This window comes from Thalassophryne amazonica, chromosome 2 (genome assembly GCF_902500255.1).
Source record: "Thalassophryne amazonica chromosome 2, fThaAma1.1, whole genome shotgun sequence".
Lineage (NCBI taxonomy): Eukaryota > Metazoa > Chordata > Actinopteri > Batrachoidiformes > Batrachoididae > Thalassophryne > Thalassophryne amazonica.
This window is the reverse complement of record NC_047104.1, coordinates 93,939,893-93,959,412: the sequence shown is the minus strand read 5'-3', so window position 1 is coordinate 93,959,412 and position 19,520 is coordinate 93,939,893. Positions and strand designations below refer to the sequence as shown.

Here is a 19,520-nt window from a genome sequence, read left to right as displayed (position 1 = left end):
CATCCAACCGACTTCAGATCGCTCCAGTTTTTCAGAAGAACTTTGTGACTGCATGCATAGTTGGGCTCTGTGCCACTAAGGAGGAGGAGGACAGAGCCAGATATGTGGCCTCATGCGGGTCTCGTCTCGTGCATTTTCCCAAACATCAGGCACATGCAGCAGGTGGAACACCTGCAGGAGCGTGCTGAAGAGCACTGAAATTAGACTTTTAGCCAAGTTGGTGTCAGCAATCAAACTAAATGCGGTGCAGCAGGGTTTAATTGTGCGCACGCTTCTTCCTCTGCTGGACTGGAGGAGGTGCAGAGATGTCTGGCTGCACGTAAGTCTCCTCTTGCTCCTCTGGCTCAGACTCGTTCTCCCGCTCATCGGTTACAACAGCAGGTGGAACACCTGCAGGAGCGTCCTGAGGAGCTTCAGCAGGAACTGTGGAACGACATTTGGAGCCGAGTTTAACTGTGCGCACGTAACAGAAAACTGATTCCTCGTGGCGCCCAGTGAAATGTGACGCCGCGTTACAAGTCGTGTCAAAACTTGACAGTTTCTGTGTCACTTCGTAATAACGCGTGACAGTTTGGGCTCCAAGAACCATCACAGGAACCACTACGAACATTGTCACGTTCTATTAACGATCACTACTCATCAAGACGGATCAACACGCTCAGTTGCGACCTCCATGACGTGAGACAAAATGAGGGTGGTGTGTGACATTCGTGGAAGATTTTTTGACAGGCAAAAACATGCTCCACGAATATCAAGAATATCACGCAACAGCATACACTATTAAGAAATGTATTCAGATGCGTTAAGTCACATTAAGAATGTCAGGAATGTGTCACAAATGACAGAAAAATGACATTCATAACGCGTCTTGGTTATGTGTAAACGCACCTTTACAAAAAGGTCACCAAACAAAGAAACAAAGAAACAAAACCAAAAGATATAACACATATAAGTGTATTAAATGCAAATACTGTATATGAGGTCTGTGATAAAAGTAACAGACCTTATTATTTTTTTCAAAAACGATATGGATTTGAATCACGTGTGATTACATCAGACATGCTTGAACCCTCGTGGGCATGCAAGAGTTTTTTCATGCCTGTCGGTTACGTCATTCGTCTGTGGGCAGTCTTTGAGTGAGGAGTGGCCCACCATCTCGTCGATTTTTTCATTGTTTAGGAATGGCTCAGAGACTGCTGCTTTGTTTGATCAAAATTTTTTCAAAACTGTAAGACACAACTGAGTGGACACCATTCGATAAATTCAGCTGGTTTTCGGTAAAAAGTTTAACGGCTGATGAGAGATTTTGGTCTGGTAGTGTCGCTTTAAGGACGGCCCACGGTGCCTGATGGCGATCTGCGCTTCGAGGCGGCAGCGTCTCACCGTTTCAAGTTGAAAACTTCCACATTTCAGGCTCTGTTGACCCAGTAAGTCGTCAGAGAACAGAGAACTTGCAGAAGAAGTCGGCATGAGGAGTTTATTTGGACATTCCATTGTTAACAGACATTTTGTAATGAAAGAACGTGTGGGCAGAGTCGCATGTCGGGCCGGACCCGACCGCGGGGGGTCGCGACAGGAAAAACACCTCCGTTGGAAACCTTAACGGACAAGTTGGAACATGCCCAAGCTGTTAAACAATTTCTCAGTTACTCACTTGTTGAAAGCCATCAAAAGCCGCCTGAATTTTACAAATGGTTTTCAACACAGAGGGGTTTTTCCTGTCGCGGCGCACACAGATTTGCCGAGTCGTTTCCGTGACGACTCGGCAAATCTTTCATTAAAAAATGTCCTTAAACAGTGGAATGTCCGCATAAAGTCCTCATGCCGGCCTCTTCTGAATCTTCTCTGTTCTCTCATGACGTCCTGGGTGAATTAAGCCTTAAATTAGGATGTTTTCAGGTCGAAACAGGCTGACGACGGAGCCTGGAAGCGCTGCAGGACGTCCCGCTCCGTGGGAAGTCCTTACACCGACAGAAACACCCCATAATCTCTCATCAGCCGTTAAACCTTTCACCGAAAACCAGCTTAATTTCTCCAATAGTGTCCACTCGGATATCCCTCACAAGTCCAGAAAAAATGCTGATAAAGCAACGCGCGCCGTCCGCAGCGGCTATTCAGACAAAGAGATTCCGACGGGCGGGGTGGAGCACTCCTCACTCAAGGCCTGCCCACACGCAAATGACGTCACCGACGCGTGAAAAAACTCACGCATGCGCACGAGGGTTCAAGCATGTCTGACGTAAAAACATATGAATCAAATCCATTTATTTTTTGAAAAAAATAAAAAGGACCGCTTTTTTCATCACAGACCTCGTATACATCGAGACAAGTTTACCAGTTGATCCCACTTTATTCAAGGTTACAACAGCAGATCCAGCACAGATCCAGATTGGGAAATGACAAGTTTTCGACCAGATGGCCTTCCCAACGCAAGTCCAGTTTTACATGGGGAAACAGACAAAGCCCCTAGTCTTCCTGGTCTCCATTTTAGGAAGTACTAACTAGGACCCACTCTGCTTAGCTTCTGAGAGCTGATGGGATCAGGCTGCACAACAGAGCAGACTGGCTGCCTTTTCATCAAGACAAGACATCAACTAATTATAAATACTACAAAAAAGAGGCATGACTGTAGTCCAGATTTGGATATTTCAACCAAATCTGCCTAACTTCAACAGGCAGCCTACTGCGCAAAGTTGAGGCACAATAAGCAAAGGCTGAACACACAATAAGTCAACACACTGACAGTGCAGTGAAGACACACTCACCTGGCCATCTCAGAGAGGCCCAGCTTGCCATCATCATTAAGGTCAAACATCTTCAACTGCACAAAAAAAAAAAACAAAAAAACCCCCAAAAACAAACAAACTGTAACTCTTATTATTAAATGATTTTAGATTATAAGCATGCACTACTGGCTACAAAGCGTGCCTATTATTCTGATTTGATCAATAAAAACAAGCATAACTCAAAGTTTTTGTTTGAAACTGTAGCATTTCTCATTCATGGACGGCCACCTGTTATTCACTCTCCCTTTTCAGCACAGGACTTCTTGGACTATTTTGAGAAGAAAATTGAGGATATTAGGTTGAGCATATCTCAGCAGGTTTTGGTCCAACCACCGCATACTGCTATGGAGGTGGATGCGCCCACTGAGGTGTTACCCAGATTTACAGATTTTGATGGTATCTCGCTAGGCGCGCTGACAAAGCTCGTGACATCTACTAAAAGCACAACCTGCTTATTTGATCCCATACCAACAAAACTGTTTAAGGACCTGTGGCCCATTCTTGGGCCGACTGTGCTGGAAATGATAAATCTCTCATTAACATCTGGATTTGTTCCTAAATGTTTCAAGTCTGCAGTGATTAAACCATTACTTAAGAAATCCAATCTCGACCCTAGTGTATTGAAAAAATTATAGACTGATATCAAATCTATCCTTTTGTTCTAAAATCCTGGAAAAAGTGGTTTCGTGACAGCTCATGGACCACCTCACTGAGAATAATCTTTTTGAGCCATTGCTTTTAGAACATATCACTCCACAGAGACAGCACCTACTAAAGTTCACCTTTTGCGAGCAATGGAGTCAGATACCACTACAGTCTTGGTGCTGCTGGATCTTAGGGCTCCGTTTGATACTGTGGATCATCATATTTTAATCGATAGGCTGGAGAATCATTTTGGGATTACTGGGAGTGCCCTTGCATGGTTGCGTCATACGTGTCCAGTCATTCTTACTGTGTATTAATTAATTAAGTAATTAATTAAATTTAATGAATTGCTTCATTTCAGTCACCTCATTCCAGTCACCAATAAAGCAACTGGGATGAGGATCAGCACCACCAAATTTGAAAGCTTGGTCCTCTGTCAGAAAAGGGTGGATTGTCTCCTCTGTGTCAGAGGCAGTCTTGCCACAGTTACTTTGAAAAAGTAATCCAATTACTGATTACTGATTACTCCTTGAAAAAGTAACTTAGTTACTTTACTGATTACTCAATTGTAAAAGTAACTAAGTTAGATTACTAGTTACTTTTTTAGTTACTTTTCCCAGCTGCCGACAACAACCCTCTGCCACCTCAACATGACAATGATACCTGTTTTGCCAAAACTTACTTTATAGTCACCCTTTCTTGACTTCAATGAAAATAAATACTTGTTTTATAAAAAGTAAAATAAAGACCTCTTTCTTGACCTCATATTTAACTGTTGACAGCACTGTAACAGTAAAACTTGCAATTTCGAACCTACATTGTTTATAAATGTAACTATTAAATTCATTCTAGCATTTTTCTAACATTTAAATTCTCTCTAAATATTTTACTTGTCGAAATTAATATTATTTTAAGTAGTATTAGTAGTTGTAGTAAAAAAAGGCTTCAAAACTGGACCTTTAATCTAGGGGTGTTGTGGGGGGGGCACATCCCTCCCCCACGCCCCCATTCCATCTGGATTCGCCCCTACTTTGGCGTTTGAGCACAAAGAATGGATAACATTTATTTATGCAGAAAACGTGACCAGATTTACAAGTAAGAAAGTTTTATTGTGTTTTCACATCATGTGGTCCTCAGAAAGAGAGTTTAGGTGCATTTGAGTGGAAAATAGTGTTAGTTGTTGACGCGTCGCGGAGGATCAGCTGTTTTAACGTGCAGATATGGAGCGGCTCAGCTCAGCTCTAAATAAAGGAGGAAAAAAGTATAAAAATGTCTTTGTAAAGCTCAGTGCAGGTGTGCTGATCACCGTGCTTTAAGAGGAGACGACGAGTCGAGCAGCTGCAAAAAACCGTGGATGAAAAGCTCACAGCTCACTGAAAGTGGGCAGTTCAGTCGAACCCCGACCTCCTGCCCACAGACCAAGTTTAATGCTGCTATCGACCCACAATGAAAAATAATAGTAACGCACAGTGACATGGAGAAGTAACTTTAATCTGATTACTGATTTGGAAAGATTAACGCGTTAGATTACTCGTTACTAAAAAAAGTGGTCAGATTAGAGTAACGCGTTACTAAGTAACGCGTTACCGGCATCACTGGTCAGAGGAGAAATTTTTTGCCCCAAGTGGAGGAGTTCAAGTATCTTGGGATCATGTTCGTGAGCGGGGGATAAGTTGGAGTGTGAGATCAGCAGATGGACTGGAGCTGCATCTGATGTTCTGTGGATGCTGTGAACAGACTGTCATGGTGATGAAAGAGTTTAGCCAGAAGGTTTGACCCTTGGTTTACCAGTTGATTTATGCTCCTTTCCTCACCTATGGTCATGAACTTTTGGGCTACGACCAAAAGCACAAGGTTGCTGTTCCAAGCAGAGGAAATGAGACTCCTCCATCTGTTGTCTGGCCTTACACTCATGGACATGGTGCTTGAATATCTAGGAGGGGCTCAGAGTACAGCCTCTGCCTTTTTACATCAAAAGGAGCCATCTGAGGTGGTTTGAATATCTGGTGAAGATGCCTTCTGGACATGTCACCTGGAGGGAACCCATGCAAACATGGGGAGAACATGCAAACTCCACACAGAAAGGACCAGGCGGGAAGTGATTTCAAGATCCTCGTGCTGTGAGGCAACAGTGCTACCCATTACGCCACCATGCTGCCCATGGTTTTAAAATTAGCTCTAAAAAATTCAGTCGAAGTGGATATTCTAAGTAGACTGTTCCATAAACTAAGAGCACAATTAGCAAAGTCCCTAAGGCCCACTGACCTCTTAAAACACAGAAACACACAAGCAAACAAAAAACAGACATTGCAGAGCTGGAGCAAGCCATTGTTCAGTTGATCAACTGGCATATTATAGCTCTGGTGCCCCCAGTGGGACCAGAAGGACTGCTCCACCATGGCTCCAGCATCCTCTTGAGACTGAGAGTAATGTGGCAGATCTGCTGCATGATGAAATCTACTGCCTCTGAAGACTGGGAGTAGTACCATGATGGCTTTCAGTGAACCACCACAGGCCTTAAAAACCAGTGTTAGAATCATACCTCACCCACATTTGCTTGGTGGACAAATACAGTGCCTTGAGCAGCAAGGAAGCAGTCAAGCCCTCCAAGGATAATGCACACATGAAGGCTATTTAGGTCAGAACAAAGGACTGTATGGGAGCTGCCGAATCAAGGTGTCAGTCTAGTTCTGGTGGACACCAGAGTGATCATCTCCATTGTTCAGCGTGATGTTCATTCAAGTACTACATGCCATTGCTAGCAGCCAGGATGCAAACTAATACTCAGCTGAGAAGGCAGCATGAAAGCAATCCAAGTGGAAGACCGGGAAAGGATGCATGAGTTCTGGCTCAATAAGATCCAAGAATGGTACATCATCTGCTGGGACCTTGCTGACCCGGTGGGAAGCCACCTTTAATGTGTCCATGACTACCACAACCCTCGACATGGAGACTGTGGCTCCACAGACTGGTCAGTGGGAAGAGAAGAGGCTGAAGCGAAGGCTGGGAGCAGAACTCATAAGCAGTCCAGCATGTATTAATATTGGGTCTGTAGAGTTGTGAATGCTCATGGTGAGAATTGAGGAGCAAGGAATATTTGCAAGGACACCTGAGGAGTGAAACACTGTAGCAATAAAGCCAGAGGAGTGGTGCATACAACTCTCAAAGCTCATGGAACAGTGCACACTACTTGTGAATCCTGTTCAGCAGCACTCACTACTGGCTCAGCATAGATGCCTGGCTCACACTGGATGCCACGTGAGTGACGGTGGCGAAAGGTTGCCATGTAATCCCTATGGAAGGAGGTGTTGTGGCGCCACAAAAGTTCAAGCCATGCAATGCGACGCGATGGACGCAAATAAAGCGACGTGTATAAAGCGATTTTGAGCAATTGGCGCATTTGTGGCGCGAAATCACGTTGCATCGCGTCGCGTCATCCTCTTCCCCAAGTTGGAAAAATCTGAACTTTTTCGTCTTCTCGCGCCGCGATGACTAATCAGGGACTGGATATGTAGTGACGTGGAGATGTCTGGAGTTTATACTTGATGTGGACATGTCCTGTCTCTGGCAGCCAGCCTGTGAGCAGGACTTATGTCCCTTTTACAATTATGACAAAGTTTGAGGGGAGCGTGAGCAGCAGCACCGCAGCAGCAGCAGCAGCCAGTTTTTTTTTCACATGCTCTGAGTCCTTTCTTGTTCGCAGTGGTGATGGACAGGTTGACGATGAGATCAGACAGGAGTCCCCATGGACTATGATGTTTACAGATGACATTGTGATCTGTAGTGAGAGTAGAGAGCAAGTTGAGTCTAGTCTGGAGAGGTGGAGATATGCTCTGGAGAGCAGGGGAATGAAAGTCAGTAGACACAAGACTGAGTACATGTGTGTGAATAGGAGGGAGCCCAGTGGAATAGTGCAGTTACAAGGAGTAGAAGTGGTGAAAGTAGATGAGTTTAAATATTTGGGGTCAACTGTTCAAAGTAATGGAGAGTGTGGTGGAGAGGTGAAGAAGAGAGTGCAGGCAGCGTGGAGTGGGTGGAGAAAGGTGGCAGGAGTGATTTGTGACCGAAGAATATCAGCAAGAGTGAAGGGGAAAGTTTACAAGACAGTAGTGAGACCAGCTATGTTGTACAGTTTAGAGACGGTGGCACTAACAAAAAGACAGGAAGCAGAGCTGGAGGTGGCAGAGCTGAAGATTCTCTTTGGGAGTGACGAGAATGGACAAGATTAGGAATGAACATATCAGAGGGACAGCTCAGGTGGGACGGTCAGAGAGGCGAGATTGAGATGGTTTGGATATGCGTAGAGGAGGGACCCAGGGTATATAGGGAGAAGGATGCTGAGGATGGAGCCACCAGGCAGGAGGAGAAGAGGGAGGCCAAAGAGGAGGTTTATGGATGTGCTGAGGGAGGACATGCAGGTGCTTGGTGTGACAGAGGAAGATACAGAGGACAGGGTGAGATGGAAATGATTGATCTGCTGTGGCGACCCCTAACGGAAGAGCCGAAAGACGAAGAAGAAGAAGTGTGCGCGAACGAATCGTCCGTGAAGATGATTTTATTAACTACACAGATGTATAATAAAACAAATGGTGACTGGCTTATAACACAATTATGACAGAGTTGGAGAGGAGAGCGAGGAACTGCAGTAGCAGCCAGTATTTTTTTTTTAATTGTTCACATGTGCGCGTGTGAATGGGACAGGAGGTCCTCAAACTGGGTCCTGGAGAGGCGGAAGTACCGCTGAAAGCAAATAATGAAACTCCCCGAATTGGGAACGTCTCATGAGGATGTTGTGAACCCTGGGACGGTACCACTAGCGACATTTGTCAGCTTTCCACAACAAATAGAGCACAGCAACTCGCTCTGTTTGATCAAGGTCCACCATGTCGCCTTGACGGCGAGCGGAATGGAAGCTCCTCCTATTTGGTGACGCATTGGGGTGAATTTTTGCAGCGAAAAAAGCAGAGTGACACACCGGGCGATGGTGGCGCGTCCATCGCCAGGCGAGGGATGCGAAATTGTGGCGTTGCGTGGCATCCGGTGTGAACACAACTTTAAAGAAATGCAGCAGCCATGGGCTTGTCTCACGACTGAGCCACTAGCTCAAACTCCTCCTGTATATGGACAAATACAACCACGGCGCAGTTTGCCAAAATACCTAGTTTGTAAGGTAAACCTTAGACAAGAGATATTCCATTTATGTAGTTTTTAATGCTTAAATGTCTTTATTATAAAGTATTTAATATTCATGTTTGCATCATTTTTGCACAGTACTGTAGTATTTATTTTACTAAACTAACACATTTCTTTAGTATATGATACTCACAATTGTCTGTGTATACTCATTGAGCTTCTTGTCATCGCACTGTCTGTCAACCTTCCTCAGCAGGTCTGACAGGAAACCCTACAGGAAATAACATCATCATTATCATCATCACGATCAACATAAACATCATAATTACCACCGTCGCCATCATCATCATAAGTATCATCATCATGACCATCATCATCAACGTTATAATCCTCATCATCTCATGATCACTATCATAATCATCATTGTCACCATCATCGTTATCCTAATTGTCATAATCAACATCTTAATTGTTATCATCACCGTCATCATAATTGTCATTGTCATAATCAACGTCTTACTTGTCATCATCATCGTTATAATCATAATAGTTATTGTCACATCATCATCATCATCATAGCTGTCACTGTCATCGCAATCATATAACAATCATTATTATCATCATCATCATTATTATCATCATAATGTCATTGTCATCATCGTACTATTTTTCCAAAAATGACCTGAGCCATGATGAAGCTTGCAAAATTTGTTTTCAGAGTGGCCGTGTGTGTGTGCGTTTTAACAACAGCAAGTTTGTTCAATGCAGAAAGCATCACACATTTCTAATCAAAAGCGCTGGAAACTAATCATCATCTGAGCTAAACTTGAATTTGTTTATAGTCATTATTTCACCATGTCAGAGCAGCAGTAACATTCATATGGGCTTGAAAAAAACACATGTACTTTTAATTAGTCATCTTTTATTTTACCTTTAGCTCATTGGACTCAATGTACCCACTGCGGTCTGTGTCATAGGTCCTCCATGCCTGCAGAAGGAGAGCAATACAGTGAATTTTCAGCAAACAAGAATAAAGTGTCTGGTTGCTAGCTGCAAGGACAAAGTAAGTTAAAAACACACACTTGTCTTTAAGTTTAGAAACCGCTGTCTTGAGAGCCAGAAAATACAGCACCAATTCCAAAGAAGTTGAGACGTTGTGGGAATGTAAATAAAAACAGAATACAACCTATATTCAATTGAATACACCACAAAGACAAGATATTTAATGTTCAAACTGATAGACTTTTTGTTTTTGTGCAAATATTTGATAATTTTGAAATGGATGCCGGCAACACGTTTCAAAAAAGCTGAGACAGGGGCAACAAAAGACTGGGAAAGTTGATGAATGCTCAAAGAACACCTGTTTGGAACATTCCACAGGTGAACAGGTTAATTGGAAACAGGTGAGTGTCATGACTGGGTATTAAAGGAGCATCCCCAAAAGGCTCCGCCATTCACAAGCAAAGATGGAGCAAGGATCACCACTTTGTGAACAACTGCATGAAAAAATAGTCCAACAGTTTAAGAACAATGTTTCTCAACGTTCAATTGCAAGGAAGTTAGGGATTCCATCATCTACAGTCCATAATATAATCAGAAAATTCAGAGAATCTGGAGAATCTGCATGGTCCTGTGGTGTCTGATTTTATTGAGTGGTATAAGGCCTCCTTTTAAAGGATAAACTCCTCAAAAACAAAAGAGATGCATATTGACTTTAGGAGATCTCCCCCTCCCCCCTGTCCTGTGCTCTTTGGCTCAGAGCCGGTGGAAGTGGTGCACCAGTACAAATATTTGGGAACAATTATTGATGACAAACTGACTTTCGAGGCTCAAGTTGATGTCCTCTGTTCCAAGGCCCATCAGCGCATGCACTTTTATTGGAAACTGCGGAATTTTAATGTTGAGAAGACTTTTATGAGAATGTTTTATTCATGTTTTATTGAGCCTATTTTAACATTTTCTTTTATATGTTGGTTTGGTGCTCTTTCTATGAAGAATAAAAAGCACCTGCAAAGCACTGTGCACACCTGTGGCAAAACTGCAGGATGCACTTTTAATGACCTGCAGGATGTGTACAGGACACATCTTTTGAAAAGGGCGAGACAGATCTCCTCAGACCCCAGCCATCCTCTATGGGCTGAGTTCACACTGCTGCCATCCGGCTGCAGGTTCACTGTCCCCAAGTATAGAACCAACAGATTTAAAAATTATTTTATTCCAGTTGCAGTTGGTGTTTTAAAACCAGTCTCTGCAACTGTAATTGTTGTTCATCTTTTTAATTGTCTATTTTTTGTGTTATTGTTTTACTGGATGTGTGAATTGGGGTGTATTTTTGCTGCTGCTGCAAACCAAACTGCCCCCTTGGGGATAATAAAGACACCTTGAACCTTGAACCTTCTACACGTAAGCGGCAAGGCCAAAAACCAACATTGAATGCCCACGACCTTCGATCCCTCAGGCAGCACTGCATTAAAAACCTACATCATTGTGTAAAGGATCTTACCGCGTGGGCTCAGGAACACTTCAGAAAACCATTGTCAGTTACCACAGTTTGTCGCTACATCTACAAGTGCAAGTTAAAACTCTACCATGCAAAGCAAAAGACATACATCAACAACATCCAGAAACGTCGCCGCCTTCTCTGGGCCCGAGCTCATTTGAAATGGACAGATGCAAAGTGGAAAAGTGTGCTGTGGTCTGATGAGTCCACATTTCAAATTGTTTTTGGAAATCCTGGAAGTCGTGTCCTCTGGGCAAAAGAGGAAGAAGACCATCCAGATTGTTACCAGCGCAAAGTTCAAAAGTCAGCATCTGTGATTGTATGGGGGTGTGTTAGTGCCCATGGCATGGGCAACTTACACATCTGTGATGCTGAAAGGTACATCCAGGTTTTAGAGCAATACATGGTGCCATCCAAGCAATGTCTTTTTCAGGGACGTCCCTGCTTATTTCAGCAAGACAATGCCAAGCCACATTCTGCACGTGTTACAACAGCGTGGCTTCGTAGTAAAAGAGTGCAGGTACTAGAGTGGCCTGCCTGCAGTCCAGACCTGTCACCCACTGAAAATGTGTGGCGCATTATGAAGCACAAAATACGAGAACGGAGTTGTACATCAAGTAAGAATGGGAAAGAATTCCACCTACAAATTTATTTGTATGTTACTGCTGCAAATAATTATTTGAACACCTGTGAAAATCAATGTTAATATTTCGTACAATAGCCTTTGTTTGCAATTACAGAGGTCAAACGTTTCCTGTAGTTTTTCACCAGGTTTTCACACACTGCAGCAGGGATTTTGGTCCACTCCTCCATATAGATCTTCTCTAGATCTTTCAGGTTTGGAGTTTCAGTTCCCTCCAAAGATTTTCTATTGAGTTCAGGTCTGGAGACTGGCCAGGCCACTCCAGGACCTTGAAATGCTTCTTACGGAGGCCCTCCTTAGTTGCCCTGCCTGTGTGTTTGGGGTCATTGTCATGCTGGAAGACCCAGCCATGACCCATCTTCAATGCTCTTACTGAGGGAAGGAGGTGGTTTGCCAAAATCTCACAATACATGACCCCATCCATCCTCCCTTCAAAACGGTGCAGTCGTCCTGTTCCCTTTGCAGAAGAACACCCCGAGAGTATGATGTGTCCACCCCCATGTTTCATGGTTGGGATGGTTTTCTTGGGGTTGTTCTCATCCTCTGAACATGGTAAGTGCAGTTGATTCCAAAAAGCTATATTTTGGTCTCATCTGACCACATGACCTTCTCCCATGCCTCCTCTGGATCATCCAGATGGTCACTGGAGAATTTCAGATGGGCCTGGACATGTGCTGGTTTGAGCAATCAATCAATCAATTTTTTCAATCAATTTTTTTATATAGCGCCAAATCACAACAAACAGTTGCCCCAAGGCGCTTTATATTGTAAGGCAAGGCCATACAATAATTATGTAAAACCCCAACGGTCAAAACGACCCCCTGTGAGCAAGCACTTGGCTACAGTGTGAATTAACTGAAGGCTTTTTAGGGAACTTTTAGGACAACCTGATAATAATGAATTACAATAGTCCAGCCTAGAGGAAATAAATGCATGAATTAGTTTTTCAGCATCACTCTGAGACAAGACCTTTCTGATTTTAGAGATATTGCGTAAATGCAAAAAAGCAGTCCTACATATTTGTTTAATATGCGCTTTGAATGACATATCGTGATCAAAAATGACTCCAAGATTTCTCACAGTATTACTAGAGGTCAGGGTAATGCCATCCAGAGTAAGGATCTGGTTAGACACCATGTTTCTAAGATTTGTGGGGCCAAGCACAATAACTTCAGATTTATCTGAGTTTAAAAGCAGGAAATTAGAGGTCATCCATGTCTTTATGTCTGCAAGACAATCCTGCAGTTTAGCTAATTGGTGTGTGTCCTCTGGCTTCATGGATAGATAAAGCTGGGTATCATCTGCGTAACAATGAAAATTTAAGCAATACCGTCTAATAATACTGCCTAAGGGAAGCATGTATAAAGTGAATAAAATTGGTCCTAGCACAGAACCTTGTGGAACTCCATAATTAACTTTAGTCTGTGAAGAAGATTCCCCATTTACATGAACAAATTGTAATCTATTAGACAAATATGATTCAAACCACCGCAGCGCAGTGCCTTTAATACCTATGGCATGCTCTAATCTCTGTAATAAAATTTTATGGTCAACAGTATCAAAAGCAGCACTGAGGTCTAACAGAACAAGCACAGAGATGAGTCCACTGTCCGAGGCCATAAGATCATTTGTAACCTTCACTAATGCTGTTTCTGTACTATGATGAATTCTAAAACCTGACTGAAACTCTTCAAATAGACCATTCCACTGCAGATGATCAGTTAGCTGTTTTACAACTACCCTTTCAAGAATTTTTGAGAGAAAAGGAAGGTTGGAGATTGGCCTATAATTAGCTAAGATAGCTGGGTCAAGTGATGGCTTTATAAGTAATGGTTTAATTACTGCCACCTTAAAAGCCTGTGGTACATAGCCAACTAACAAAGACAGATTGATCATATTTAAGATCGAAGCATTAAATAATGGTAGGGCTTCCTTGAGCAGCCTGGTAGGAATGGGGTCTAATAAACATGTTGACGGTTTGGATGAAGTAACTAATGAAAGGGGGACCTTGCTGCCCTGCAGGATTTGAAACCATGATAGCATCATGTGTTACTAATGTAATCTTTGTGACTGTGGTCCCGGCTCTCTTCAGGTCATTGACCAGGTCCTCCTGTGTAGTTCTGAGCTTTCTCAGAATCATCCTTACCCCACAAAGTGAGATCTTGCATGGAATCCCAGACCTTGGGAGATTGACAGTTCTGGAGGGATAATACATAATCATAACTGTTGTTGTCTTCTACTAAGCTGCTTACCTGTTGGTCTGTAGTCCATCCCAGCCTTGTGCAGGTCTACAATTTTGTCCCTGGTGTCCTTAGACAGCTCTTTGGTCTTGGCTTTGGTGGACAGGTTGGAGTGTGTGAACAGGTGTCTTTTATACAGGTAACAAGTTTAAACAGGTGCAATTAATACAGGTAAAGAGGGCAGAATAAGACGGCTTCTTAAAGAAAAATTAACAGGTCTGTGTGAGCCAGAATTCTTGCTGGTTGGTAGGTATTCAAATACTTATTTGCAGCAGTAACGTACAAATAATTTTTAAAAAAATCATACATTGTGATTTCTGGATTCAGGTGATGTAACACAGTGGTAAACATACCACTGTCCCAGCTTTTTTGAAACGTGTTGCAGGCATCCATTTCAAAATGAGCTAATATTTGCACAAAAAGAATAAAGTTTATCAGTTTGAACATTAAATATCTTGTCTTTGTGGTGTATTGAATTGAATATAGGATGACGAGGATTTGCAAATCATAGCATTCTGTATTTATTTACATTTTACACAACGTCCCAACCTCATTGGAATTGGGGTTGTAGCTAAAATGAAGAGAAATGACAGTAATGGCAGTCTCTCATTGAAGATTTTGGCTCCAGCTTGCCTCCTGATTTCAAAATTGATGAAATCAGGCACAATTTTTGGACCTGATTTCCAGGGATTTCAGCACTTCAGCATCCAGAGACTTCAGCATCTCAGGACGAATCTCATTCAGTTCCAAAACAACATGAACAGCAACATTATATACGGTTGACTGTAAAATCCATACAAACATGAAAAGGTATTTCTGATGAAAACACACAGACTTCATATGCACAAGTACTTACAGCCATAAACGCAGTGCTAGATTGTACAAACTCTCTGAAACAGATCACAAAGTTTTCTTCTGTGGGCAGAAGCTGAACCAGCTATAGAGACAAAATAAATAATACTCAACAGACTCATATTATTTAATGCTTTGTATGTATTTTATATACAGCTATTTGATTTGTCTCACCTCTGACATTTCAATCCTCCCATCAGCATTCTTGTCAAATTTGGCCATAAACTCCTTCATCTTGTCTTTGAATGTAGCTTGTGAAATATCCTGATAATCAGGTACAAGGTACAGTTTCAGTTAAAATGTACATTCAAGACAAAATCCAACTAAAACCTGCAATTTTATTTTCATCTCATCTGATGACGCAGTGCCGGTAGAATTAACAATATGATGTTAAAATCATGCAAAATGTGAAATGCATTCATGTTAGTACCACAGCCATAGTTCGATTTTAGCGGTTACCCGGGAACCCGTGGCACCCTACTTTGGGGGTGGACACACAACTCTCTAGACTTGCATTCCCGACTGGAATCCACCTTTTTTATTCAGTCAAGTTAACATGATGGACCTTGATCACATAGAGCGAGTTCAAGGATTCAAGGATTCAAAAGAATTTTATTGTCATATGCACACAGGAACATGTTCCCTGCACAATGAAATGTGTTTACTGCATTTTACCCATCCTAATTGCCAGTTAGGAGCAGAGGTCGCCTTTTTGGCGCCCGGGGACCAGCTCCAGATGTACATCCCTGCCTTAGGTCACGAGCAGGGCTGAGCAAACCTTGACCGGCCTCATGACAAACAGACAACACACACATAACACACACAACACACATAAGCCGGCCCGGTACATGAACACATATAAAAGCACACACAAGGTAAAAATTGGGAAGAAAAACCTCCAGTGCTGCTGCGTTGAACCACGCAGCAGCCCTGAAGAAAAAAAAACCCATCGCACAGATAAACAATGACAATCACACAAAACAGATGAAAACAGACGACAGCCGAGACTTGAATGTGTCCAGTGTTCAGACAGACAGCCCGGAAGGCCGCCTAATTGGCGCCATCAACAGCCTTATCTGTCCATCCTGGGGGGGAGGGGGGCTCCCAGTCCTGAAACAGTCCACCAGAGTCTCAAGGTCCCACAGTCAACATCTCAGGACTGGGAGGAGACAGAGAGGCGGGGAAGACAAGGAAGTGAGGCATCAGAAGTGTTCTTCGGAGGAGGATTTTATTCCAGTGGCCTTGAAGAGCAGCTGGTGTTTGGGAACCAAATAGATATCCAGATTAGCAGACACCTGAAAGATTCCACAGTCTGAAACAGAGTGGCTTCCAATACATCTGAATAGAGAAGAGAAGATGTGGTCATTACTGACGATCAAAGCAGTTTTCCAGTGTAGCCATTCTCCCCGAGATGGATTCCAACGTGCGGTTAACACCCGCCGACTGAGCTGACACTGCCCTTCCAATCGAATCAATCATGTGGGGCAGCCTGGACGGGCCAATTAGTGCTGCTTCCACCTTCTTAATTTTCCGGTAAACCAGTGCTATGGCCGCTCCACACAGCAGAAACCCGGTCACCACAGCTCCAAATAAATAGACATCTTCAACGTCCTCCACAGACAACGTGTACAGGCACATGACTTGCCACCTCTTCCAACTATCCATCACGTAACCCGCCACATGTGTCCCGGCAGGACAGGTCGGGTCCTCCGCTCCCAAGTGTCTTGTAGAAAAAATAGTATCAATTGCGCTCAGAGACCACTTGATCAGATCCATTTTTGCCGTTTTCCAGAAAAGCAGAGCTGGCAGCCTCACAGACAACACAGTACAGAAGCAGGAAAGACAAGGAGGGAGGAGGGATGAAAAATGCGACCATCTCGACCGAGAGCAAGAAGGCAAGAGAGTTGTTGTGGAAAGCTGACGAACGTCATGAGACGTTCCCAATTCGCTGTATTTGCTATAGGAGCTGCGTCTGGATGACGGCCACTTTCAGCGGTCCTTCCACCTCTGCAGGATCCAGTTTGATTACCTCCTGTCCCGTTCATGCGCGCACATGTAAACAATAAAAAAAACCCTCCGCTGCTTGCTGTGGGGCTGCTGCTCGCTCTTCCCCCAAAAACCTCTGTCATAACTCTGTTTAGAAGCCAGTCACCATTTGTTTTATTATACATATGTGTGGTTAATAAATAATCTTCAAGGACGATTCGCTCGCGTGCGCACGTAAAAAAAACAAAACAAAAAAACAAAACCTCCGCTCCCCCTACTGCGGGGCTGATGCTCGCTCCACAAACTCTGTCATAATTGTGTTTAGAAACCAGTCACCATTTGCTTTATTATACATCTGTGTAGTTAATAAATAAAATAATATTCACGGACGATTCGCTCGTGCACGCACGTAAAAAAAACCCTCCGCTCCTCCTGCTGCGGTGCTGCTGCTCGCTCTAAAAACTCTGTCATAATTGTGTTATAAACCAGTCACCATTTGCTTTATTATACATCTGTGTAGTTAATAAATAAAATAATCTTTGGACAATTTACTCATGCGCGCACGTGAAAAAGCTTAGATGACCCCACTGCCAATCTGCCTTTGCATATTGGCATTGGGGTCTCTCAGCTTCTGACAAGGTTAGAAAATTTCTAAATTTCAGAAAATAAAGCGGTAGGTTTGGCACCAAACTTTTGCGAGGGGCACCAAACGTTTCAGATTTTGGTGCCCTTAAGGCACACAACTATTTATTCTAAAAGGCAAACCCTGACCACAGCACCAGCAATCAGCATCTTTTGTCATTTAAATAAAATATTTAAATATGTGGCTGATTTAACTGTGGAAATGATCAGCACACACTCACCACGTCTGCTCCTTGTCGCTTAGTCTCCAGCTCTTTGATGAAGTTCTCCAGCTCTGTCCCTTCGATATAACCGTTTCCTATGAAGATTCAATAGAGTTCCATTAAAAGGTACATAAAGATTAAAAGTCATCAAACCTGTGTGCCAAGTCAGATCTGAAAACCAAATATTGTGAGTTCAAATAATTCATGCTTGGTTAATCTACTCACTCTCTCTCTCTACACACACACACACACACACACACACACACACACACACACACACACACACACACACACACACACACACACACACACACACACACACACACATATATAGTGGTCCCTCGCTATAACGCGGTTCATCTTTCATGGCCTCGCAGTTTCGCGCATTTTTTTAGAGCAATTTTGCATGCTTTTTTTTTTTAACAGCACACTGTGTTCTGCATCCTTATCAGGCGGGCCGGTCGCGGCACCGGTCGGCATCACCGCGATTGCTCTCACTGCCTCCGATGCGCTTTCTGTGGGCTCGGTAAATGCCGCAACGGGCCACTCACACCGCCCTCCTCTCTGTTGTGCGGAACTGCGCCAAATCTGGTAACAGGTCCAGAGACTACGCTCGCTGTTTTGATGTGGATGTTGACCGCTGCCGCAGAGCTCCGTGGCCACTGAGAGAGGACTTGGATTCTTTGCGGGTGCTGCATCCGTACCCCCGGAGGCAGTGAGCGAAGGGAGAGCATGCGCATTGTGTTCTGCGTGTGTCTGATTATAATCTTCTCACACAGAAGAAAAAAGAGTGTTTACACAGGAGAGAAAAGTGAGAAAATGTTAATGCCTGTTTGAGAAAAGTGTATAAAGTGTGTGGTGAGGGGTTTTACAGCCTTAAAACATCTATATTTGCAAAAAATAGCGCTAACTATATATATATATGTATATATATATATATATATATATATATATATATATATATATATATATATATATATATATAGTGTTTCACTTTCTTTCTGTTCCAAAATCCTTGGTCTGCTTATTTATTTGGATCTGCTCCCCCTCCCCATTTATTTTCCAGGCAACATTTTTCCTATGTTTCTTGAAAATACATTAATTTATTCTTTTGTAATCCAGCTAAGAATACATACTAACCCACCATCACAAACAGATGAGGGTGAATGCACCCTTCATCAAAGAAGTAACACAATAATTACATATTCGCACACTTGCCATCATAAAATATGCTAAACAGATCAAAACTATACAACTTTTCAGCCAGCTATTGTTTGTCAACAAACATATTATCAGGTTTGATAGGCAGGACAGGCTGGACGCAAATGCAGGACGCTGGAACACAGCTCAGTGGAGTAAAAACATTTACTGGGTAAACAGGCTGGGGTCAGTACAGAGAAAGGCAGTCCATGCAGAGCAACAGTATCAAAACATCAGGCAAAAAGGCGTGGTTAAAGTACACAAGCAGGCAGTCAAAAAACGATGAAGTAAACAGAGCAAGGCAAAAATACAGGAACTGAGCTGGAAGGAAGGCACAAGGCGCATCGATCTGGCGAAGAACAAAGGCAAGCTGTGAGGCTTATAAGCACCCAGGTGATTACTGCAAGTCAAGAACAGGTGTGCAAAGAAGCTCCCAGAACTGGGGTGTGGCCAGACAGAGAGAGAGACACCCCTTCATCAAGGGCCAAGAGAGGGAGACAAGAAAAAGCAGCACAGAGAAAACCCAAGCAGAAAGACAGAGCAAGACACAGACTGAACACAAAAACAACCCAACAATCCAAGAACTTGACAGTACCCCCCCTCAAGGGCCAACCCCTGACAGCCCAGGAGCAGAAGGGTGAGAAGCATGAAACTCACGCACAAAACCGGGGTCCAAAATAAACCGGGAGGG

General features: G+C 43.2%; 1 protein-coding gene across 1 annotated transcript in view; it reads right to left on the bottom strand.

Annotated features, from left to right (window-relative positions):
- Nucleotides 1-19,520, bottom strand: part of LOC117502614 (calretinin-like) — a 53,373-nt gene that overhangs the window by 7,639 nt on the left and 26,214 nt on the right. The window contains exons 2-7 of the mRNA XM_034161674.1: nucleotides 17,648-17,724; nucleotides 14,973-15,062; nucleotides 14,803-14,883; nucleotides 9,495-9,551; nucleotides 8,758-8,835; nucleotides 2,766-2,821 (exon numbers count right to left, since the gene is read on the bottom strand). Of these exons, the coding sequence (XP_034017565.1) occupies nucleotides 2,766-2,821; nucleotides 8,758-8,835; nucleotides 9,495-9,551; nucleotides 14,803-14,883; nucleotides 14,973-15,062; nucleotides 17,648-17,724 (439 nt within the window). The remainder of the gene's footprint in view (nucleotides 1-2,765; nucleotides 2,822-8,757; nucleotides 8,836-9,494; nucleotides 9,552-14,802; nucleotides 14,884-14,972; nucleotides 15,063-17,647; nucleotides 17,725-19,520) is intronic.